This window comes from Oncorhynchus gorbuscha, linkage group LG11, assembly GCF_021184085.1.
Source record: "Oncorhynchus gorbuscha isolate QuinsamMale2020 ecotype Even-year linkage group LG11, OgorEven_v1.0, whole genome shotgun sequence".
Classification (NCBI taxonomy): Eukaryota; Metazoa; Chordata; class Actinopteri; order Salmoniformes; family Salmonidae; genus Oncorhynchus; species Oncorhynchus gorbuscha.
The window spans coordinates 67,322,452-67,345,063 of record NC_060183.1 but is presented as its reverse complement, the minus strand read 5'-3'; the positions used below and the strand labels follow the sequence as shown (position 1 = coordinate 67,345,063).

Sequence of the window (22,612 nt, the reverse complement as noted above, 5' to 3'; positions counted from 1 at the left end):
AGTGGGACAAAATCCCTCCTGAGTGTGCAAACCTGGTGTCTAACTATGAGAAATGTATGACCTCTGTGATTGCCAACAAGGGTTTTGCCAACAAGTACTAAGTCATGTTTTGCAGAGGGGTCAAATACTTATTTCCCTCATTAAAATGCAAATCAATTTATAACATTTTTGACATGCGTTTTTCTGGATTTTTTTGTTGTTATTCTGTCTCTCACTGTTCAAATAACCCTACCATTAAAATTATAGACTGATCATTTCTTTGTCAGTGGGCAAACGTACAAAATCAGCAGGGGATCAAATACTTTTTTCCCTCACTGTACCTTGTGGTTGTGTTGAAACAATGGCTATGTGATGTGTTGGTGGTGGTTGGCATGTGACTGTGGTATTTTCCATGTATTTATTTATTTGTCTGTGTGTTTTGTTGTGAGTGTTTGTTTCTCACCCTTTCTCCTGCGTCTCCGTGGCTGCCTGGGGGCCCGGAGGAACCTGGGGGTCCAGGGAGACCCTGTACACAACAATACATATTATCAGAGACTGAGGACGGCACACACACACACAGACACCCACATACACACACACACAGACACCCACATACACACACACACAGACACTCACATAAACACACACACGTGTACACGCTCACACACACACCGACACCCATACACACACACACAGACACTCACATAAACACACACACGCGTGCACATGCTCACATACAGACACATAGACACCCACATACACACAGACACTCACATACACACACACACGTGCGCACATGCTCATACACACAAAACAAAATGCAACTCAGGCAAACTTGCATAACAGTTGTACGCGGAAACATAAGAGAGAGAACAAGAGAGGAATGCATAAGGAAATATGGGCAGGCAGTCTGTTCTTAACGAATAAAGGTGTCTCTGATTCTTGCGGTCAAATAGCGTACAAGAGTGTGCATATTGGTAAATAAATAAATACTAACCGATCTGAGAACCTCTGTGTAACTGTCTCTCTAGGGCAAGTGGTATGTTGTGCTGTTACTATTCTTATTGCTAAATATCAGCAATGGCAACTGGGCTGCAGTTTAATTCTCTCTTTACAAAACACTAGTCATTTCAAGATGAACAGTGGAGGATACACAATATTCCTAACCCAGAGACAGACCAGTTAGAACATAGGGCTGAAACAGTGTCAGAAGACTGTCATCTTCCACTGAAATCTGAGTGAGAGTAGAGAGAGGGACTTACTGTTGGGCCTTCCGGACCAGGCGGACCCTCCACCAGCATTCCCTGAAACATACAAACACATCAGAGAGATGGATGGCTGCCTGCAGCCTGTAGAGTACGCAGCATCACCACTGACACTATGACTCTTTGTGTGTGTGTGTGTGTGTATGACCGTGGGTGTGAGTGCAACCCTGCGTATACATTAATTCATATGAATTCATCTCTTCAGTACATGTGCATATAATTTATATACGTGTCCGGACATATCCTGCATATCTACTCTCCATCGAGGGGAGTATTTGGTGATTTAATATAAATTCCTGCCTGTCATTTCATTTAGAGCTTCACGTTAATCTGGGAGGAACATGCAGAGGGTGAATAACGATCAGGACAAAGGCAGGAGACTGATGGAATATGTTCAACATGGAACAGGGGAATATGGGCAATAAGAAACACAAGTAATTTTATAGTTATAATAAAATGATATATTTCATTTAACAGACACTTTTATCCTCAGCGACATACTGTCATGTTTGCACACATTTTACTTATGGATGGTCAATACTCCCTGTCTCTCTGAACATGACCCTTATCCTCTGCTAATACATCAAAACAACATATCTCTGTCTCTGTCAGTCTCTACCTCTTTGAAGATGCAAAATATTTTCTATTGTGAAACAAACAAGAAATAAGACCCCAAAAAATTGAAAACTTGAGCGCGTATAACTATCCCCCCCCTAAAGCCAATACTTTGTAGAGACACCTTTTGCAGCAATTACAGCTGCAAGTCTCTTAGGGTATGTCTCTATAAGCGTGCCACATCAAGCCACTGAGATTTTTGCCCACTCCTCAAGGCAAAACTACGTCAGCTCCTTCAAGTTGGATGGGTTCCGCTGGTGTACAACAATCTTTAAGTCATACCACAGATTCTCAATTCGATTGAGGTCTGGGCTTTGACTAGGCCATTCCAAGACATGTAAATGTTTCCCCTTAAACCTGTTGCATTAGCAGAATGCTTAGGGTCATTGTCCTGCTGGAAGGTGAACCTCCGTCCCAGTCTCAAATCTCTGAAAGATTGAAACAGGTTTCCCTCAAGAAGTTCCCTGTATTTAGCGCCATCCATCATTCCTACAATTCTGACCAGTTTCCACTCCCTGCTGAAGAAAAACATCCCCACAGCATGATGCTGCCACCACCATGCTTCACTGTGGGGATGGTGTTCTCAGGGTGATGGGAGGTGTTGGTTTTGCGCCAGACATAGCGTTTTCCTTGACGGCCAAAAAGCTCAATTTTAGTCTCATCTGACCAGAGTACCTTCTTTCATATGTTTGGGGAGTCTCACACATGCCTTTTGGTGAACACCAAACATTTTTTCTTATTTTTTTCTTTACGTAATGGCTTTTTTGTCCACTCTTCCACTCTTCCACTTAGAGCCCAGCTCTGTGGAGTGTATGGCTTAAAGTGTTCCTATGGACAGATACTCCAATATCCGCTGTGGACCTTCATAGTGCCGCTTGCTTGGTGGTGCCCCTTGCTAAGTGATGTTGCAGACCCTGGGGCCTTTCACAACAGGTGTATATACTGTATACTGAGATCATGTAACAGATCATGTGACACTTAAATTGCACACAGGTGGACTTTATTTAACTAATTATGTGACATATGAAGGTAATTGGTTGCACCATATCTTATTTAGGGGTTTCATAGCAAAGGGCGTGAATAGATATGCACGCACCACTTTTCCGTTTTTTATTTTGGGAAATTTTTTGAAACAAGTAATTTTTTAAATTTCACTAATTTGGACTATTTTGTGTATGTCCATTACATGAAATCCAAATAAAAATCGATTTAAATTACAGGATGCAATGCAACAAAAAACACCAAAGGGGATGAATAGTTTTGCAACGAAATCTTCTACAAGCCAGAAGCAACTAAATCTTCTACAAACCAGGTCTTTAACATTCCAGAGCCATACCTGGGTCTTTTACATTCCCCGAGCCACACCTGGGTCTTTTACATTCCCCGAGCCACACCTGGGTCTTTTACATTCCCGAGCCACACCTGGGTCTTTTACATTCCCAGAGCCATACATGGGTCTTTTACATTCCCAGAGCCACACCTGGGTCTTTAACATTCCCCAGAGCCATACCTGGGTCTTTAACATTCCCAGAGCCATACCTGGGTCTTTAACATTCCCAGAGCCATAACTGGGTATTTAACATTCCCAGAGCCATACATGGGTCTTTTACATTCCCAGACCCATACCTGGGTCTTTAACATTCCCAGAGCCATAACTGGGTATTTAACATTCCCAGAGCCATACATGGGTCTTTAACATTCCCAGAGCCAAACCTGGGTTTTTTGATTGATGTGTGTTTATGGATAAGTGTGTGAGGTCACGTCACACTTTGCCTATAGTGCAGTGCCTTCGGAAAGTACTCAGACCCCTTGACGTTTTCCACATTTGGTTACATTACAGCCTTATTCTAAAATGGAATAAAAAGATTGAAAATTCATCAATCTGCACACAATACCTCATAACGACAAAGCGAAAACAGTTTAAAAAAATGTTTTGCAAAGTTATTACAAATAAAAAACAGAAATAACTTATTTACATAAGTATTCAGACCCTTTGCTAAGAGACTCAACATTGAGCTCAGGTACATCTTGTTTCTATTGATCATCCTTGAGATGTTTCTTGATTGGAGTCCACCTGTGGTAAATTATATTGATTGGACATGATTTGGATAGGAACACACCTGTCTATATAAGTTCCCACAGTTGATAGTGCATGTCAGAGCAAAAACCAAGCCATGAGGTCGAATGAATTGTCTGTAGAGCTCCGAGAGAGGATTGTGTCAAGGCACAGATCTGGGGAAGGGTACCAAAACATTTCTGCAGCATTGAAGGTCCCCAAGAACACAATGGCCACCATCATTCTTAATTATAAGAAGTTTGTAACCATCAAAACTCTTCCTAGAGCTGGCCGCCCGGGCCAAACTGAGCAATCGGGGGAGAATGGCCTTGGTCAGGGAGGTGACCAAGAACCCGATGGTCACTCTGACAGAGCTCTAGAGTTCCTCTGTGGAGATGGGAGAACCTTCCAGAAGAACAACCATCTCTGCAGCACATGACAGCCACTTGGAGATTGGCAAAAGGCACCTAAAGGACTCTCAGATCATGAGAAACAAGATGCTCTGGTCTGATGACACCAAGATTGAACTCTTTAGCCTGAATGCCAAGCGTCACGTCTGGAGGAAATCTTGCACCATCCCTACGGTGAAGCATGGTCGTGGCAGCATCATGCTGTGGGGATGTTATTGAGCGGCAGGGACTGGGAGACTAGTCAGGATTGAGGGAAAGATTAACCTTAGCAAAGTACAGAGAGATCCTTGATGAAAACCTTCTTCAGAGCACTCAGGATGTCAGACTGGGGCGAAGGCCATGACCTGGAGACACGAGGCGGCGCACAATTGCCTCAGCGCCGTCCGGGTTAGGGAAGGGTTTGCCCGGCCAGGACGTCCATGTCCCATCACGCTCTAGTGATTCCTTGTGGCGGGAAGGGTCCATGCATGCTGACTTCGGTCGGCAGTTATGTACGATGTTTCCTCCAACACATTGGTGCAGCTGGCATTGGGTTAAGCGATCAATGTGTCAAGAAGCAGTGCGGCTTGGCAGTGTCATGTTTACAGAGGACACATGGCTCTTGACCTTCGCCTCCCCCGAGTCCATACGGGAGTTGCAGAGATGGGACAAGACTGTAACTACCAATTGGGGCGAAAAAGTGAGAAAAAAAAGTAAACCCAAAAATCGTGTTTTTATGGGGTATTGTGTGTAGACTGATGAGGGGAAAATACTATTTCATCCATTTTAGAATAAGGCTGTAACATAACAAAATGTGAAAAAAGTCCAGGGGTATGAATACTTTCCGAATGCACTGTAAGTCTGTCTGTCAAACAGTGGTCCTGTGTAGATGTATGGACTCAGGCTTAGAGTGACTGATCACAGCAGTAAACAGATAGAGGAGTGTGTGTGTGTGTGTGTAGTGTGTGAGTGAGTGCGTGCGTGCATGTGTGTGGCCATGCGTCCATGGTGTGTGTGGTGAGTATGTGTGTGGTATGGGTGGGTTGGATGGGACTGGCAGGGGGATGGGGGTTGTCGTCACTGCAGACAAATGGGGATTGGACTGAAAGGAGGGAGCTCTGCTCCTTGTTTATTTACAATGTGAACAAGATGGAGGACTCACAGGCTCATTCTGGGTGGTAAAGCACACGCACATACAGTTGAGACCAGTGACATTTGTTTATAGGGAGACAGCTGTGGTTCTGTGACTCAGGTCAGATTGAGGTATTGAACTCATGGATCATAACATAGGAATTGGCTACCAGTGATGACATTGGCATATCAGGTATAGCCATGGCTTTAGCTCTGCAAGTCAACACCGTCCCCTGATGAATGTGGAGTGCTGGAGTAAAACTCACAAGTAGAGACTGGCTATTTTCCATCTGTGAGATCTTTAGATCACTGCGAGGTGGGGAAGTCTTTGGGATATTTCCTCTGTCTTCTCCCCCTCTCTCTCTTTCTCTTCCCTCCCTTTCCCAGCTGCACTCTCCCTGGTCAGTGTTTATGCTAGCCCAGAGTGTTTACACTCCAGATGATCAATCATTTTCCTCTATGTATCCATAGTCCAAATGTTCAACCTTTGGACCAGAGGTGGCCGTGCTGCAGGACTCAGCAGGAGGATGCAGAGACCAATGTGTTATACTGCATCATGTGATTTATATGATTGTCAGTCAGTGGTGTGTGATGACTCATGGCTTGGTTTTGAAATAATCATACACACAATCACGCAGACACACATGTGAAACACACACTCACACTCACACAGACATACGTATGTGAAACACACACACGTTGGATAAATTATACTCACAGGCTCAATGATAGCAGGTTCTCCCTTCTGTCCTTTCTCTCCCCGAGACCCATCAACCTGCAAATGACATCAACATTACCATCATCATCATCATAGTCTATCGCCGACATCATAATCATTATCACCACCACCATCATCATCATCATAGTCTATCGCCGACATCATAATCATTATCACCACCACCATCATATCACCACCACCACCATCATCACCACAACCACCACCATCATCACCATCACCACCACCATCATCACCAGCACCACCACCATCATCATCATCACCACCACCATCATCATCGTTACCACTATCATCATCATCATCATTACCATCATCATCGTCACCACCATCACCACCATCATCATCATCATCATTACCATCATCATCTCCACCACCACCATCATCATTACCATCATCATCATCATCATCATCACCACCATCATCATCATCATTAGCACCACCATCATCATCATCACCAGCACCACCATCATCATCATCACCATCATCATCATCATCATCATCATTACCACCACCATCATCATCATCATCATCATCATTACCACCACCATCATCATCACCACCACCACCACCACCACCACCATCATCATCATCACCACCACCACCACCATCATCATCATCATAGTATATCGCCACCATCACCATCATCATCATCACCACCACCACCACCATCATCATCATCATAGTATATCGCCACCATCACCATCATCATCATCACCACCATCATCATCATCATCACCACCACCATCATCAATATCAGCACCACCATCATCATCATCACCACCACCACCATCATCATTATCATAGTATATCGCCGGCATCACCATCATCATCAGCACCACCATCATCATCATCACCACCACCACCACCATCATTATCATAGTATATCGCCAGCATCACCATCATCATCAGCACCACCATCATCATTATCATCACTACAATTTTGATTATTATCGTCGTCCTTACCTGTCCGTAGTACTCGTCTGTCTCGGCTGGCAGCACCTTCTCCTCCTGTCCACCGTAGTCCAGGTCTCCATAACCATAGTCTGCGTCCCCATACTCAGAGATGGACTCCTCTTTGAACCGATCACCCTCCAGATCAGTGTAGTCTCCCTCAATAGCCACACCCTGGCCCCCGGCTCCCGCAGCAACCGAATCCCCAGCTCCAGCTCCTGCTCTTGCCGTCCCACCTCCGGCGCTGGCAGATCCTCCTACAGAGACGGAACCACCCCCAACGGAAACAGAACCGCCCCCAACGGAAACGGAACCACCACCAACGGAAACGGAACCGCCCCCAACAGAAACAGAACCGCCCCCAACCGATACAGATCCACCTCCACCACCAGTACCGATTTCGACAGTACTGCTGCTGCTGGTTCTACTGTCATGGCCACCGCCACCGATGTTGTACTCCTCTCCCTCTCCATAGGACAGGTCATAACCCTCACCATAGTTGTCATTGTAGCCTGCTCCAGCCTGAGAGACCAGAGAGGAAAGGACAGGGACAGTGAGTCAATGGGACACACCGAGATACGATAAGATGTTATGTGACACATTCCAGATACAACATATAACTGGTAAAACATAGGGCATTACCACACAAGCACACAACAACAGTGTGTAACTCACCGAGGTCTTGTTGCGTGTGATGGTGACTCCTCCACTACTGGTGATGACCTTCTCAAACTCCGCCCCCGTGCCCAGGTCAAACTTTGACCCCAACCCCAGGTCCAGCTCCACCCCTGCGCCGGTCCCCGTGCTTGAGCTGCTGATGGTGACTCTGCGACTGGCGTCGGGCGAGGCCGTGGACTCGTCGTAGTATGATTCGTAGTTCCCATAACTATCTGTGTCATAGCCATCGTAAGGGCTGGTCTCTTCCCCGTAGGCCTCCTCGCCGGCGGCTCCGGCTCCTGCTGCAGCGGAGGCGCTGCCGGTAGATACGGCGGTCAACACTTTGCCCTCGACTCCCTGACTGGCTGTATCCCTGACTGATGACACCACCTCTTTGACTGAGGTGACCACACGGCCGCTCTCTGGCACGGACACCTGGAGAGGAGGACAACACAAAGTCAGGAAGACAAACTGTAGCCTATACAACACTTTTCATGAATTGTTTTCATTTACAGTAACTTTAATTTAAAGTCATTGAGATAAAGAATAGCTTTTCAAAGGGCGACCTGACCAAGATGTCATTCCAAACTGACATTGGAACATACTCAGCATCAACAGCAATCACTACATTATAAAACAAGGTATGGGATGGGGAGAGGGTGACAAATCCTACCCCACTGGAGATAGACGGTAGTCTTTTAAAAGGACAGGGGACATGGGACAGAAAGGGGACAGTACCTTTACGTCTTCCGTGGCAGGTCCAGCTTGTTCGTCAGTCTCAGTCTCGGAGGTGGACTCGGAAGGTTTCCCATCCATGTCCTCATAGTAAGGATACTCATAGTAATAGCTGTCCTCCTCTGTGTTCTATACAATACAGGGAATTATGAAACGGTTACTTCCCGCCAAGCAATCGGATTGGTCAAAAGTGCATTCCAACTGTGGTGTTATTGAGCACAACACCACAGCTAGTCATGCGTTATCGAAAAATGATCTAATCACTTTATGATCACTCCACTAACAGTAATGGTTGACCAGAAAGTTATTATTTCATAGTTCTTGCTTTCTGTGTAAAACCGTTTCATATACGCAATAATATACTTGAGGGTGTGAGTTATGGTGATTATTGGCTGACAGAACTCACGTCTTCCTAGTGACCACATCATGTCGTTCCAATAATCCCCATAACACATCCCCTCTGGTATATTATTGATTTAATGGATGATGGTTGATGGTTGAAAATGACTAAGTAATAAGAGGAGGGTGTGTGTGAGAGAGAGAGAGAGAGAGCGAGAGAGACAAAGAAAGAGAGAGAAAGACAGAGAGAGAGAGTAGGAGAGAGAGAGACAAAGAAAGAGAGAGAAAGAGAGAGAGAGTAAGAGAGAGAGACAGTAAGAGAGTGTGAGACAGGCAAAGAAAGAGAGAGAAAAAAAAAACATTTATTTGTACTGTATGACAACAGATAGGGTCCTCCTCTGTGCTCTATACATACAGGGAAATGGATAATGGTTGATGGTTGAAATGACATACACATAGTGATGAGAGAGAGAGAGAGAGAGAGAGAGAGAGAGAGAGAGAGAGAGAGAGAGAGAGAGATATTAGACAACAGACAGAGAAAGAGAGAAAGAAAGACATTGCTTTGTACTCTATGAAAACATTATGATAACAATCAGATGTGTCTGATATTGGGATGATGTCACAGGAGGTTTGTGGCACCTTAATTGAGGAGGCAATGGCTGGCTCATGGCAATGGCTGAAGCGGAATTAGTGGAAGGGTATCAATATCACATGGTTTCAACATGGTTCAACATGGTTCAACATGGTTCAACATGGCCTCCACTGGATGAATCCCCAACAAAAGTTGGGCTGAGTCTGAATCTGATCAGAAATCACGCCAAGAATGTCAAACCTACCTGACCCGTTCTGTGGGGAGGGGGGGGGGGGGGGGGGTAGGGAAGTGGTATGAAGGTAGATCTGGAGTGAAGGTTTTTAAGAAGGGTGGGTCGGCAGGGGTGGGGGGCACTTCCATTGTATGCTTACTTACTTTACTTGCTTATGGAGGTACAATGCACAGAAAGATGGCGTGCCATAGAGTAGCTCTCTGTCATAGAGCTCATCCTCATCATGTACTGAGGGGAGAGAGGCACTAGTTGCTTCAGTCATTCTGAAGTTTTTCTTTTCTGTGAGGTCTGCTCCATATTAGCCCTACTTTTGGAACCAGATTATGAACAGACCCAAAACAGGTCTGAAACATGTTTGAGGTTTGTGTTTGTGACAGTTACGTTTGACTCTGGTTTGGCTGTAGTTCTACTATGGTACTACTACTACGGTTCTACTATGTCAGGGTGAACCGGTTCCCTTTGGTTCTAAACAGCTCCAGATGGGCTGAGATGAGAGGTACGGGAGTTGTGATTGGGCACACTATGGTTCTGGTTCTCTCTCTGACTAGTTCACTTCATAAGAAAGCTGAGATCACCACTTCAACTGGAAAGAGTCCAAGGGTGTGTGGTTGGTTAGCTTGTTGAATTGATAATGTCGTTCTCCTCCAAAGGATTCAGACTTACCATGCCAAGCTAGGACAGCAGAGTTGTTTAATAGATTGGGGGCAGATATAGAAAGAAAATCTCCATTCAGCATAGAGTATGGAGATACAGGCTTAGGCAAGTAGTCTGCCATTCCTGCATATTTAATTCCCTCTATAACTGCATAGCAGATCCAACCCTTTTGATTTCCCAGCACTCAGCACTTTCTCTCTGGCAGACAGCATTTTTTTCCCCCCGGCGATGCAGCTCTTTCATTCCAGTAGTTTGTCCAACCAACACAGCCTGATCCCTAATCAAAGAACCGCTTATTGATAAAGGGATGAAGGAATACTGTATCAGGGAATATCAGGGAAGGCCTCAGGGTATGCTGTATTTGATATAATGCACTGAACTCCTTGACTGTTTGAACCTGGAAATTAGAGCTTCTTTGGTTGTCTTTTATGTTCTTGCTAGAACAGGTACTCCTCATAAGGCCCCAAAGGACACACCCTGACCAATAGTTTCCCTTAACCTCTGCCTGTTCAAAAATGAGCAATTTATTACGTACAGTAGTTTGTTATCTAGTTGTTCAACTTCTCAAGCCAACACAGCATGTTGACTTCGACCTGAAGACAATTACCTTGAGACGTAAGAAGAGAGAGACCCAACTGAAAAGAAGGATAGAGTATAAAACATACTGTAAATATACTGTAAGAGTCTGGAGAGGTGATGAAGTGACTCACATATTCGTCTGTGTTGGGGTCCTGGGCTTGGGGCTGCTCTGGGACAGGAACCTCACAGTCGGGGCTGTAGTGTTCACAGTAGTCATAGGCAGCACGGTGGTCCGCCACAATCAACAACTGCTGGATGTCTCCCTGGAAACACACCGAAAACAGGAATTTATGAAACAACTGTAACCAGGAAGTAAAAATGGATGGAAACAAACAAACAAACAAAACATTTTGTAAATAAATCAAGTAAAGAGAGAACATGTGTATTGCAGTGCTCTGCAGGCTAAACACAAACTGCTCAAACTAGGTCAAGGCACTGAAACATGGATGAGGTGACTAAGTCCTAAAGAACTCTGTCCCATGTCCAACAGTCCTTTCTGATTAGTACTAAACACTGGGACATTACAGAACATTAAAGAACAGGCTACATGGGAGAGGCGGGAGGGAGCAACTAATGTGAACATGGAAAGTTTGAGGCACACGCACGCACGCATGAATGCACACACACACACATTTCACCATTGAATAGTATTCTCACAGGGTAACAGTTTTTACCATCAGATTAACCAATATTCTCACAACATACTGCAAATCAATCCCTGTGCTAAAAGGGAAATGAGTGATTTGGCCCCGAGCTCATCACGGTAGACAAAGTGATCCAGGTTGACGTGCTATGGAGAGGACATGAGCCAACCTGCTCTCACACACATCCAATGAACATGCTGATTTACAGAGGTCACTGTACAGGGAGAGAGAGAGAGAGAGAGAGAGAGAGAGAGAGAGAGAGAGAGAGAGAGAGAGAGAGAGAGAGAGAGAGAGAGAGAGAGAGAGAGAGAGAGAGAGAGAGAGAGAGAGAGATACAGAGAGAGTGGGGGGGGGGCTCAGAAGGATCCCCAGGCTGCATGGGGAGTTGGGTGCGAGTGCTATATTTTTCATCCTTGACTAGACTGGAGCCTCAACTATACTTATATACATTTTCTGAGCCAACGTTAACAAGACATATCAAGCAATGAACACAGATTTTAAAAACGAACATACAAACCATGATTAAACATGTTGAAGACTGCTACAAACCACACATAACATTTCCTCATAAATACCAGCAGGCCATATGCCATCATGTTTTTAATTAATGTATGTACACACCGAAATATGTAGGTACGTCAAACTATACAATCTCCAGCCCTCATAAAAGGAAAGAAATGACTTTGAGATGACATCAGTCTTTCATTAAATCCATCTGACAGAAGTTCAAAATAACTCATAACATTGTTTTGTTTTTCCATGCATGGAGAATCGTTGTTATTAAAAGAGATTATTTGTCACTTGTGGTCCAAGCAACAACAGTTTGTTGAAAAACAGGAATCTGAAGCTCTCTACTATAACATCACTTGTTTCATACGTACTGATTCTCTACATGAACGACACCACAGTCCAATGCAGCCGTTTCCTGTTGTTTTCTGGCTGGTTTCTGTCTTCATGATGGATGACAGGGAAACAAACTAGGACTCTGTCTTCCAGACAAAGAGGTCTGCTGGCCCCTCCAGCAATACACTCAAGGCTCGCAGGATATCCAGGCCATTGGGGCTGTTAAGATGCTGGAAGATGCCAATTTCTGTTTGTTCAATGTTGGAACTGGAAAATGGTCATTTGAACAAACATGGATCTTCACCAAACAGATACGGTGTCAGTACTAAGTTGTCTACGGGTCTGTACGTGTATCTCTATATTTTGAACCACAACGGCCCTACAGTAGAAGTTCAGGATGGCTGCCCATTAGCTTATTGAAAATGCAATAAAACAACATTTAGACAGCTCTGGGAGAGTGAAGGAAATAACTAGATGCTTCCCCTTCAACATCTCTCTTTCTCCCCCTTTCCCTCCCCCAGGCTATCAGGAGGATTCCGACCACACGTGGTGCGATCCTCAGTTCACCCAGTAACAGACGCCGAGGACATCGCTGGAGCAATGAGAACACCACCACAGATTTGTTTTATGAGCACACACACTGACGTCTTCGTACAGGTTACGAGGGAAGCTGTGTAAAATGGTCACACTGTAGAACCCTGATTAGGAGTTATTGTCAAGAGAAAACAATCTCTTGAAAGAATCATTCCCAGCTGGAATCACACGTGTTTGTTTGTTCCTTTGGCCTGGAGGTGTTAGCATGGGCGCTGGTCAGAGTAGTGCACTATATAGAGAATAGGGTGCCATTTGGGATGTAGGCGTGGCCTCTTAATAACATAAAGGCCCAGCCAAGTGTTGCATGAGCTGGCAGTACAGAGACTGCTGGTGGATGTCATTACAACACTCCCCTGATGTACACTCATATATTATTTATCATATCGCATGCTGCCAAAGTGTTCATCCTATACAATGCAGACCTGATGTTTTCAGTAGATTTTGCCAAGCCTTCACCCAACCAACCATGTTAGAAGGCAATGGGTATTGGCACTGCAGCTGAACTAATACAGTCTTGGGGAACTTGTATATCTACACCTCAATGGATTCTCTCATTGGAGTCAAACGCACAGCTTAACAGAATTCAGTCAGTCAGTTTGGCATGGACAAGCAGTAGTTTGGTTGAACCCAAGAGAAGAAATAAAAAGATTGCAGATTATAGGATGGGTAGAGAACAGAGAGACACCCTGTACTTTCTGACACTGTCACCTAGCCAGCCTATTTAACCACATCGCTCCAGTGGAAAAACTGCTGCCTTTGGCTTTTAGTTATGGAGTAGCAGTCTGAGTTATGGAGTAGCAGTCTGAGTTATGGAGTAGTAGTCTGAGTTATGGAGTAGTAGTCTGAGTTATGGAGTAGTAGTCTGAGTTATGGAGTAGCATTCTGAGTTATGGAGTAGCAGTCTGATCTGAGTTATGAAGCAGTAGTCTGAGTTATGGAGTAGCAGTCTGAGTTATGGAGTAGTAGTCTGAGTTATGGAGTAGTAGTCTGAGTTATGGAGTAGTAGTCTGAGTTATGGAGTAGTAGTCTGTGTTATGGAGTAGCAGTCTGAGTTATGGAGTAGCAGTCTGAGTTATGGAGTAGTAGTCTGAGTTATGGAGTAGCAGTCTGAGTTATGGAGCAGTAGTCGGAGTTATGGAGTAGTAGTCTGAGTTATGGAGCAATAGTCTGAGTTATGGAGTAGTAGTCTGATCTGAGTTATGGACTAGTAGTCTGAGTTTTGGAGTAGCAGTCTGATTTATGGGGTAGTAGTCTGAGTTATTTAGTAGAAGTCTGAGTTATGGAGTATTAGTCTGAGTTATGGAGCAATAGTCTGAGTTATGGAGTAGTAGTCTGATCTGAGTTATGGAGTAGTAGTCTGAGTTATGGAGTAGTAGTCTGATCTGAGTTATGGAGTACTACTCTGAGTTATGGAGTAGCAGTCTGAGTTATGGAGTAGTAGTCTGAGTTATGGAGTAGTAGTCTGAGTTATGGAGTAGTAGTCTGAGTTATGGAGTAGTAGTCTGAGTTATGGAGCAGTAGTCTGAGTTATGGAGTAGTAGTCTGAGTTATGGAGTAGCAGTCTGAGGTGTGGAGTAGCAGTCTGAGTTATGGAGTAGCAGTATAAGTTATGGAGTAGCAGTATGAGGTGTGGAGCAGCAGTCTGAGTTATGGAGTAGCAGTCTGAGTTTTGGAGTAGTACTGAGTTATAGAGTAGTAGTCTGAGTTATGGAGTAGCAGTCTGAGGTGTGGTGTAGCAGGCTGAGTTATGGAGTAGCAGTCTGAGGTGTGGAGTAGCAGGCTGAGTTATGGAGTAGCAGTCTGAGATGTGGAGTAGCAAGCTGAGTTATGGAGTAGCAGTCTGAGGTGTGGTGTAGCAGGCTGAGTTATGGAGTAGCAGTCTGAGGTGTGGAGTAGCAGGCTGAGTTATGGAGTAGCAGTCTGAGGTGTGGAGTAGCAGTCTGAGTTATGGAGTAGCAGTCTGAGTTATGGAGTAGTACTGAGTTATAGAGTAGTAGTCTGAGTTATGGAGTAGTACTGAGTTATGGAGTAGCAGTCTGAGGTGTGGAGTAGCAGTCTGAGTTATGGAGTAGCAGTCTGAGTTATGGAGTAGTAGTCTGAGTTATGGAGTAGCAGTCTGAGTTATGGAGTAGTACTAAGTTATAGAGTAGTAGTCTGAGTTATGGAGTAGCAGTCTGAGGTGTGGAGTAGCAGGCTGAGGTGTGGAGTAGCAGGCCAAACATTTTACTCACATACAGCATGTTAAAAGGGAAGGCTAAGTGTTTGGGCTCTAAATTAGATATAGAAAGCATCTAAATGAAGAATAGAGAATGTTTGTCTGTATCTGTAGCATTTCAAAATAAAAGCCTTTTTCCTGCACCTTTATTGTGTTACAATAGATCAAGGTCCACCATCGACCTTCCAGACAGAAACCACTGCTGTTTCATTTGTGCCCAGCTGGCGGCAGGAGAGCATTCTATGGTTCTACCACATGTAAAGCCAATCATCTGAGCAAATGAATCATCCTCATATAATCTTGAGCAGCATATTAAATTCAGTGTATCTGCTTGTATATTTTAATGGCATGGTGAGGTGAGAGCTTGTTGCATACTAACTGGTTCACCATAAAGAGAAGTACCGAAAAGAGGATATATATATATATATATATACAGTATTCTCTCTCTCTCTCGGCAGTAATTGGAGAATTCAAGCATAAAACCCAGGAAAGGCTTGTTTTGAGTAAGTGCGGCTATAAAGGGATGATGTTATCACCCCCCTCCTGCTGATGCCTGCAGTGCAGGGTGGGTGACATGGGAACCTGGGAAAGGGCCACCTCACACTTCACTAACAGCACCACTCATTACTCCCAGCTCAGTGGCACCATTACAGTGGTAATTGCGCTGAACAAAACACCACATAGTTCTACTACTCTGCTCTCTTTGTCCTGACTTATTGACTCAAGAGATGAAACAACCTTGGACTTGGTAACACACATACACAAAGACACAGCAATACTAACACACACACACACAAATTGTCACAGTAATATACACACCGTTAGAATTGCAGTCACCCATATATACCATCAAATGTCCTTTCAGACAGCTTCACAGACACCCCACACCACACATATCCCCACACACACAATTAAGGCGTCAGCATGCTTCAGTCCATCTGGCGCCTAGCCAAACTTGGCTAGGAGAACCGAATGTGTGCTCGCATACACCCTTAAAAGACATTGACTTGAAAAACAATACAAAACAGCAATATTACTGTTTGTCCATTTTGAGATGTCGCAGCCATTACCCACTTCCTCAAAACCTAAGACAAGTGTCAAATTCATTCCATGCAAGGTGTAGTGTCTGCAGGTTTTTGTTTTTTCCTTTAAATTAAGAACTAGACAACCAGGTGAGGGGAGTTCTTTACTAATTAATGACCTTAATTCATCAATCAAGTACAAGGGAGGAGCTAAAACCCGCAGACATTCGCCCCTCTTTGGAATGAGTTTGACACATGATCTAAGATAACTTGAGAAATCTGTCGTTAATTTTGGATGTTTTTGCCGAGGTGATCTTAGTCGCGCAATTATACATCTAACTAAGATGTTTGGTGCAGTATTTCTCAATGAAAAAATGTGCATGAAAACAAGTCGTCTCTCGTTGAATGACAACAAAGACTTTACTGAAGAATCCCTACTGTTGACCAATCAATGACAAACGAGAGTAGACTTCGGCCACCGACTTTGCCTCAAGAACAACATTTGTGTGCCCAAGCAGCCAAAAAAAACCTTACCCAAGTCCAAAACTACTAAAAACGTCACAAAAATGTCATCATAATATATGCACAAATTCTTGGGAACTGTTTTGGGTGGGAAGCATGAGGACGCCTTTAGACACACACAGACACCAAATCAAACTGTATTTGTCACATTCTTCGTAAACAACAGCTGTAGACTAACAGTGAAATGCTTACTTCACAACAATGCATAGAGGAAAATATAAAAATAATAACTAGAGGAATAAATACACAATGATTAAAGATAACTTGGCTATATACACAGGGTACCAGTACAGAGTTGATGTGCAGGGGTTTGAGGTAATTGAGGTTGATACAGGATGTACATATAGGTAGGGGTAAAGTTACTAGGCAACAGGATAACAGTAGCAACAGTGTAGGATGGATCAAAAGAGTTAGTGTAAACGGGGATCAATGCAGATTGTCCGGGTAGCTATTGGTTAACTCTGTAACTAGCTATTCAACAGTCTTATGCCTTGGGGATAGAAGATGTCCAGGATCCAGTTGGTTCTAGAGTTGGTGTATCGCTACCACTTGCAGTGAAATAGCAGAGATAACAGTATAGGACTTGGGTGGCTAGTTTTAGGGCCGTCCTCTGACAACGCCTGGTATAGAGGTGCTGGATGGCAGGGAGTTCGCCCTGGTGATGTACTGAGCCATTCGCACTACCCTCTGTAGCACTTTGTGGTCGGATGCCAAGTAGTTGCAGTGATGCATCACAAGCAGTGATGTAGCCAGTCAAGCTGCTCTCAATGGTGCAGCTGTAGAACTTTTTGAGGTTCTGAGGGCCCATGCCAAATCTTTTCAGCTTCCTGATGGGGTTTACCCACCTGAGTTATTCTCCAGACCCTTTCGCCCCCTCTCACCCTCCCTCCCCCTCCTCTCCCCCTCTCTTACCACCTCACCCTCCCCTCAATTGTAGTCTCATCTGACCAGAGTACCTTCTTTCATATGTTTGGGGAGTCTCACACATGCCTTTTGGTGAACACCAAACATATTTGCTTATTTTTTTCTTTAAGCAATGGCTGTTTTCTGGCCACTCTTCCGTACGCCCAGCTCTGTGGAGTGTACAGCTTAAAGTGGTCCTATGGACAGATACTCCAATCTCCGCTGTGGAGCTTTGCAGCTCCTTCAGGGTTATCTTTGGTCTCTTTGTTGCCTCTCTGATTACTGCCCTCTTTGCCAGGTCCGTGAGTTTTGGTGGGCAGCCCTCTCTTGGAAGGTTTGTTGTGCTGCCATATTCTTTCAATTGTTTTAATAATGGATTTAATGGTGCTACGTGGGATGTTCAAAGTTTCTGATATTTTTTTAGAGCTCAACTCTGATCTGTACTTCTCCACAACTTTGTCCCTGACCTGTTTGGAGAGCTCCTTGGTCTTCATAGTGCCGCTTGCTTGGTGTTGCAGACCCTGGGGCCTTTCAGAACAGGTGTATATATACTGAGATCATGTGACAGATCATGTGACACAGATTGCACACAGGTGAACGTTATTTGACTAATTATGTGACTTCTGAAGGTAATTGGTTGCACCAGATTTTATTGCAAAGGTGGTGAATACATTACATATGCATGCGCCACTTTCCGTTTTTTATTTATTTTAATATTTTGAAACAAGTTCTTTTGTTCATTTCACTTCACTAATTTGGACTTTTTTGTGTATGTCAATTACATGAAATCCAAATAAAAATGTATTTAAATTACAGGTTGTAATGCAACAAAATAGGAAAATCACCAAAGGGGATGAATAGTTTTGCAAGGAACTGTAGCATCTGTTTAGCATCAGTCAACAACAAGGCTGCTTTTAGAACTATCTACTGCCTCTTTGTGACACACGTCTGAAAAAGGTTTAAAAAGTGTTTCAATGCACAGGAAAATATAGTTTTACAGGTATTATACTGTATATGAAATATTAAAGTACCCAAACAAATACTTGTGAAAATCTACTTTTTAGAGGTAAAGTTAGGCAACACGTAAGTTAGAGTTATGACTTACTGTATATGCTGGGGCAAATTCAGCTTTATGACTAAGAGACTGCTACAGTAGCTCTGCTATAAGGGCTAATAATTGGGAAACAATAAAACAGGAGCCTGTGGAGCCCCAATGGAGAACTGCGGACATCACTGATGCCCACTCCTCACTACAGGCCATGGAGTCCGCTGGGTTTATGAACCACTACTCACCCAGCTGGAAAAACTGACACACCGAGGTAGGGAAACTAGATAAAACAGCTATAATAAGAATAGGAATACTTTGATGCATTTGAGGGGAGTGAATGAAAATGTATGTAATGGCGTAGTAAGTTTAATCAAATGCTTTTCCTTTCACTTGTTGACCTATGGGGCAGGAACTTAAACGCTAATCCAATACAGACACATCTTCCTGATAGGACTTCGGCTAGCTCTACTGTCAATCTTTTTAAAGGGAGTCTTTGGAATTATAATTAAGCAACAAAGGAGAGAGAAAAGAGTTCCTCCAAAGTGAAGAAGAGGAAAGAACATGCAAAACTCCTTTCCTTTGCTCAACACTCTTCGAAGAAAAGGTTCTATCTATACTCCATACTCCCCCTGCCTAAGCCTTACTCTAACCCCTGTCTCTACTGTAAGTCCTCTCCACCTATCTACTCTAACCCCTGTCTCTACTGTAAGTCCTCTCCACCTATCTACTCTAACCCCTGTCTCTACTGTAAGTCCTCTCCACCTATCTACTCTAACCCCTGTCTCTACTGTAAGTGCTCTCCTCTCTGCCTAAGCCTTACTCTAACCCCTGTCTCTACTGTAAGTCCTCTCCATCTATCTACTCTAACCCCTGTCTCTACTGTAAGTCCTCTCCACCTATCTACTCTAACCCCTGTCTCTACTGTAAGTCCTCTCCACCTATCTACTCTAACCCCTGTCTCTACTGTAAGTCCTCTCCACCTATCTACTCTAACCCCTGTCTCTACTGTAAGTCATCTCCACCTATCTACTCTAACCCCTGTCTCTACTGTAAGTCCTCTCCACCTATCTACTCTAACCCCTGTCTCTACTGTAAGTCCTCTCCTCTCCACCTATCTACTCTAACCCCTGTCTCTACTGTAAGTCCTCTCCTCTCCACCTATCTACTCTAACCCCTGTCTCTACTGTAAGTCATCTCCACCTATCTACTCTAACCCCTGTCTCTACTGTAAGTCCTCTCCACCTATCTACTCTAACCCATGTCTCTACTGTAAGTCCTCTCCACCTATCTACTATAACCCCTGTCTCTACTGTAAGTCCTCTCCTCTCCACCTATCTACTCTAACCCCTGTCTCTACTGTAAGTCCTCTCCACCTATCTACTCTAACCCCTGTCTCTACTGTAAGTCCTCTCCTCTCCACCTATCTACTCTAACCCCTGTCTCTACTGTAAGTCCTCTCCTCTCCACCTATCTACTCTAACCCCTGTCTCTACTGTAAGTCCTCTCCACCTATCTACTCTAACCCCTGTCTCTACTGTAAGTCCTCTCCTCTCCACCTATCTACTCTAACCCCTGTCTCTACTGTAAGTCCTCTCCTCTCCACCTATCTACTTCTCACTTCAACCTACTTGCCATCTCACTGTTTTTCTACATCCCATCTCCCCAATTCTTCCCCTCATCCCTCCCTCTGTATTTCCCTCACTCATCCCTCTATCTTTACCTCATCCTCCTCCATGTCTTTCCATTTACTCTCTTTTTCTTCCTCCCCCTCTCCTTCCACCGCCAGCCCCCCTGTCCAGACACCCCATCCTGGGATAACCTATCAGCAGTGCCATGGAAACCTCTTGATGATGTAATGCGACATGGCCACCGTTCAAAGGCTGACATCAGTGGAGAGAGAAGAGAACTACACATTCTTTCCAGGGTCTGGACCAAAAACCTGGCTCACACTCTCTGTCTCTGTCGATATCTGTGGCTAGCAAGCTCTCTTTCTCTCTTTCTCTGGTTAGACATCTCACTCTATCCATCTCCATCTCGACCTCTGTCTGTATGTGATTAGACCTCTCTGTCTCCATCTCTACCTCTGTCTATATGTGGTTAGACCTCTCTGTCTCCATCTCTACCTCTGTATGTATGTGATTAGACCTCTTTCTCCATCTCTACCTCTGTCTGTATGTCGTTAGACCTCTTTGTCTCCATCTCTACCTCTGTATGTATGTGGTTAGACCTCTCTGTCTCCATCTCTACCTCTGTCTGTATGTGATTAGATCTCTCTATCTCCATCTATACCTCTGTCTGTATGTGGTCAGACCTCTTTCTCCATCTCTACCTCTGTCTGTATGTTGTTAGACCTCTCTGTCTCCATCTCTACCTCTGTCTGTATGTGGTTAGACCTCTCTGTCTCCATCTCTACCTCTGTTTATATGTGGTTAGACCTCTCTGTCTCCATCTCTACCTCTGTTTATATGTGGTTAGACCTCTCTGTCTCCATCTCTACCTCTGTCTATATGTGGTTAGACCTCTCTGTCTCCATCTCTACCTCTGTCTATATGTGGTTAGACCTCTCTGTCTCTGTCTTCATTTCCACCTCTGTCTATATGTGGTTAGACCTCTCTGTCTCTGTCTCCATTTCCACCTCTGTCTATATGTGGTTAGACCTCTCTGTCCACATCTCTTTCTCTACCTCTGTCTATATGTGGTTAGACCTCTGTCTCCATCTCTTCCTCTATCTCTGTCACTGTCTACATATGTACACTCTTAGAAATAAATTATTTGGCTGTCCCCAAATACAAACCCTTTTGGTTCCAGGTAGAACTCTTTTGGATTTAATGTAAAACCCTTTCCACAGAGGGTTCTACATCTCTCTCTCCCTCTCCCTCTCCCTCTCCCTCTCCCTCTCCCCTCTCCCTCTTTGGTTCTTTCCCTCTCTCCTCCCTCTCTCCCTCCCTCCCTCCTCTCCCTCTCTCTCTCTCTCTCTCCTCTCCTCTCCCTCTCTCCCTCTCCCTCTCTCTCCCTCCCTCCCTCCCTCCCCTGATGCCTGCGCCTACCGGCGACTCCCCTCCCTCTCTGTCTCTCCCCCTCCCTCTCTCCCTCTCTGTCCCTCCCTCCCTCTCCCTCTCTCCCTCCCTCCCTCCCTCCCTCCCTCCCTCCCTCTCTCCCTCCCTCCCTCCCTCCCTCCCTCTCCCTCCCTCCCTCCCTCTCCCCTCCCTCCCTCCCTCTCCTCTCCCTCTCTCCTCCCTCTTCCTGTCTCCCTCTCCCTCTCCCTCTCCCTCTCCCTCCCTCCCTCCCTCCCTCCCTCCCTCCCTCCCTCCCTCTCCCTCTCCCTCTCTCTCCAGAACTCTCTCTCTCTCTCTCTCCCATTATCTGTCTCTCATTCTCTCTCTTTCTACCTCGTTGGCTCTCTTTCTATATCTGTGCATCACTCCATTTCTAGCATTCTATTTCCTTCACCCCCCTTCTATGTCTCTGTCTCTTTCTCTGTCTCTTTCTCTGTCTTCTCTGTCTACATTTACCCTTTTTTGGAGGATCAGTATGTTATTGTCGAAATGGAGAGCCCAGTGCTTTGATTTTCCGTTCCACCGGTTACACCTGTTGTTTTTGGGTCATCCCTGGCTTGTATGTCATAATCCTTCTATTAATTGGTTGTCCTACTGAGCGAGTGAACTGTTCTGGATATTCTCCATTAGTTCTGACTGAAATTTTACAAAGGTAGAATTTCCAAATTGGAAAATCCCTAAAGCTGTAACACACTAACACAGCTGTGCACACACAGACACACATTCTCTCTCTCCCTCTCTTTCTCTCTCTCATCCCTTCTCTCTCTCTCTCGCTCTCACTTTCTCTTTCTCTCATCACCCTCCCCCCTCTCTCTCATCCCCCCATCTCCCTCTCATCCTATTCTCTCTCTCTCT

General features: G+C 44.7%; 1 protein-coding gene across 5 annotated transcripts in view; it reads right to left on the bottom strand.

Moving 5' to 3' along the window:
* Window positions 1–22,612, bottom strand: part of LOC124049150 (collagen alpha-1(XI) chain-like) — a 143,432-nt gene that overhangs the window by 63,835 nt on the left and 56,985 nt on the right. For all 5 annotated transcript variants that reach the window (XM_046370518.1, XM_046370520.1, XM_046370521.1 and 2 more), the window contains exons 5-11: window positions 11,042–11,173; window positions 8,518–8,643; window positions 7,798–8,214; window positions 7,135–7,644; window positions 6,154–6,210; window positions 1,242–1,283; window positions 443–505 (exon numbers count right to left, since the gene is read on the bottom strand). In XM_046370518.1, the coding sequence (XP_046226474.1) occupies window positions 443–505; window positions 1,242–1,283; window positions 6,154–6,210; window positions 7,135–7,644; window positions 7,798–8,214; window positions 8,518–8,643; window positions 11,042–11,173 (1,347 nt within the window). The remainder of the gene's footprint in view (window positions 1–442; window positions 506–1,241; window positions 1,284–6,153; window positions 6,211–7,134; window positions 7,645–7,797; window positions 8,215–8,517; window positions 8,644–11,041; window positions 11,174–22,612) is intronic.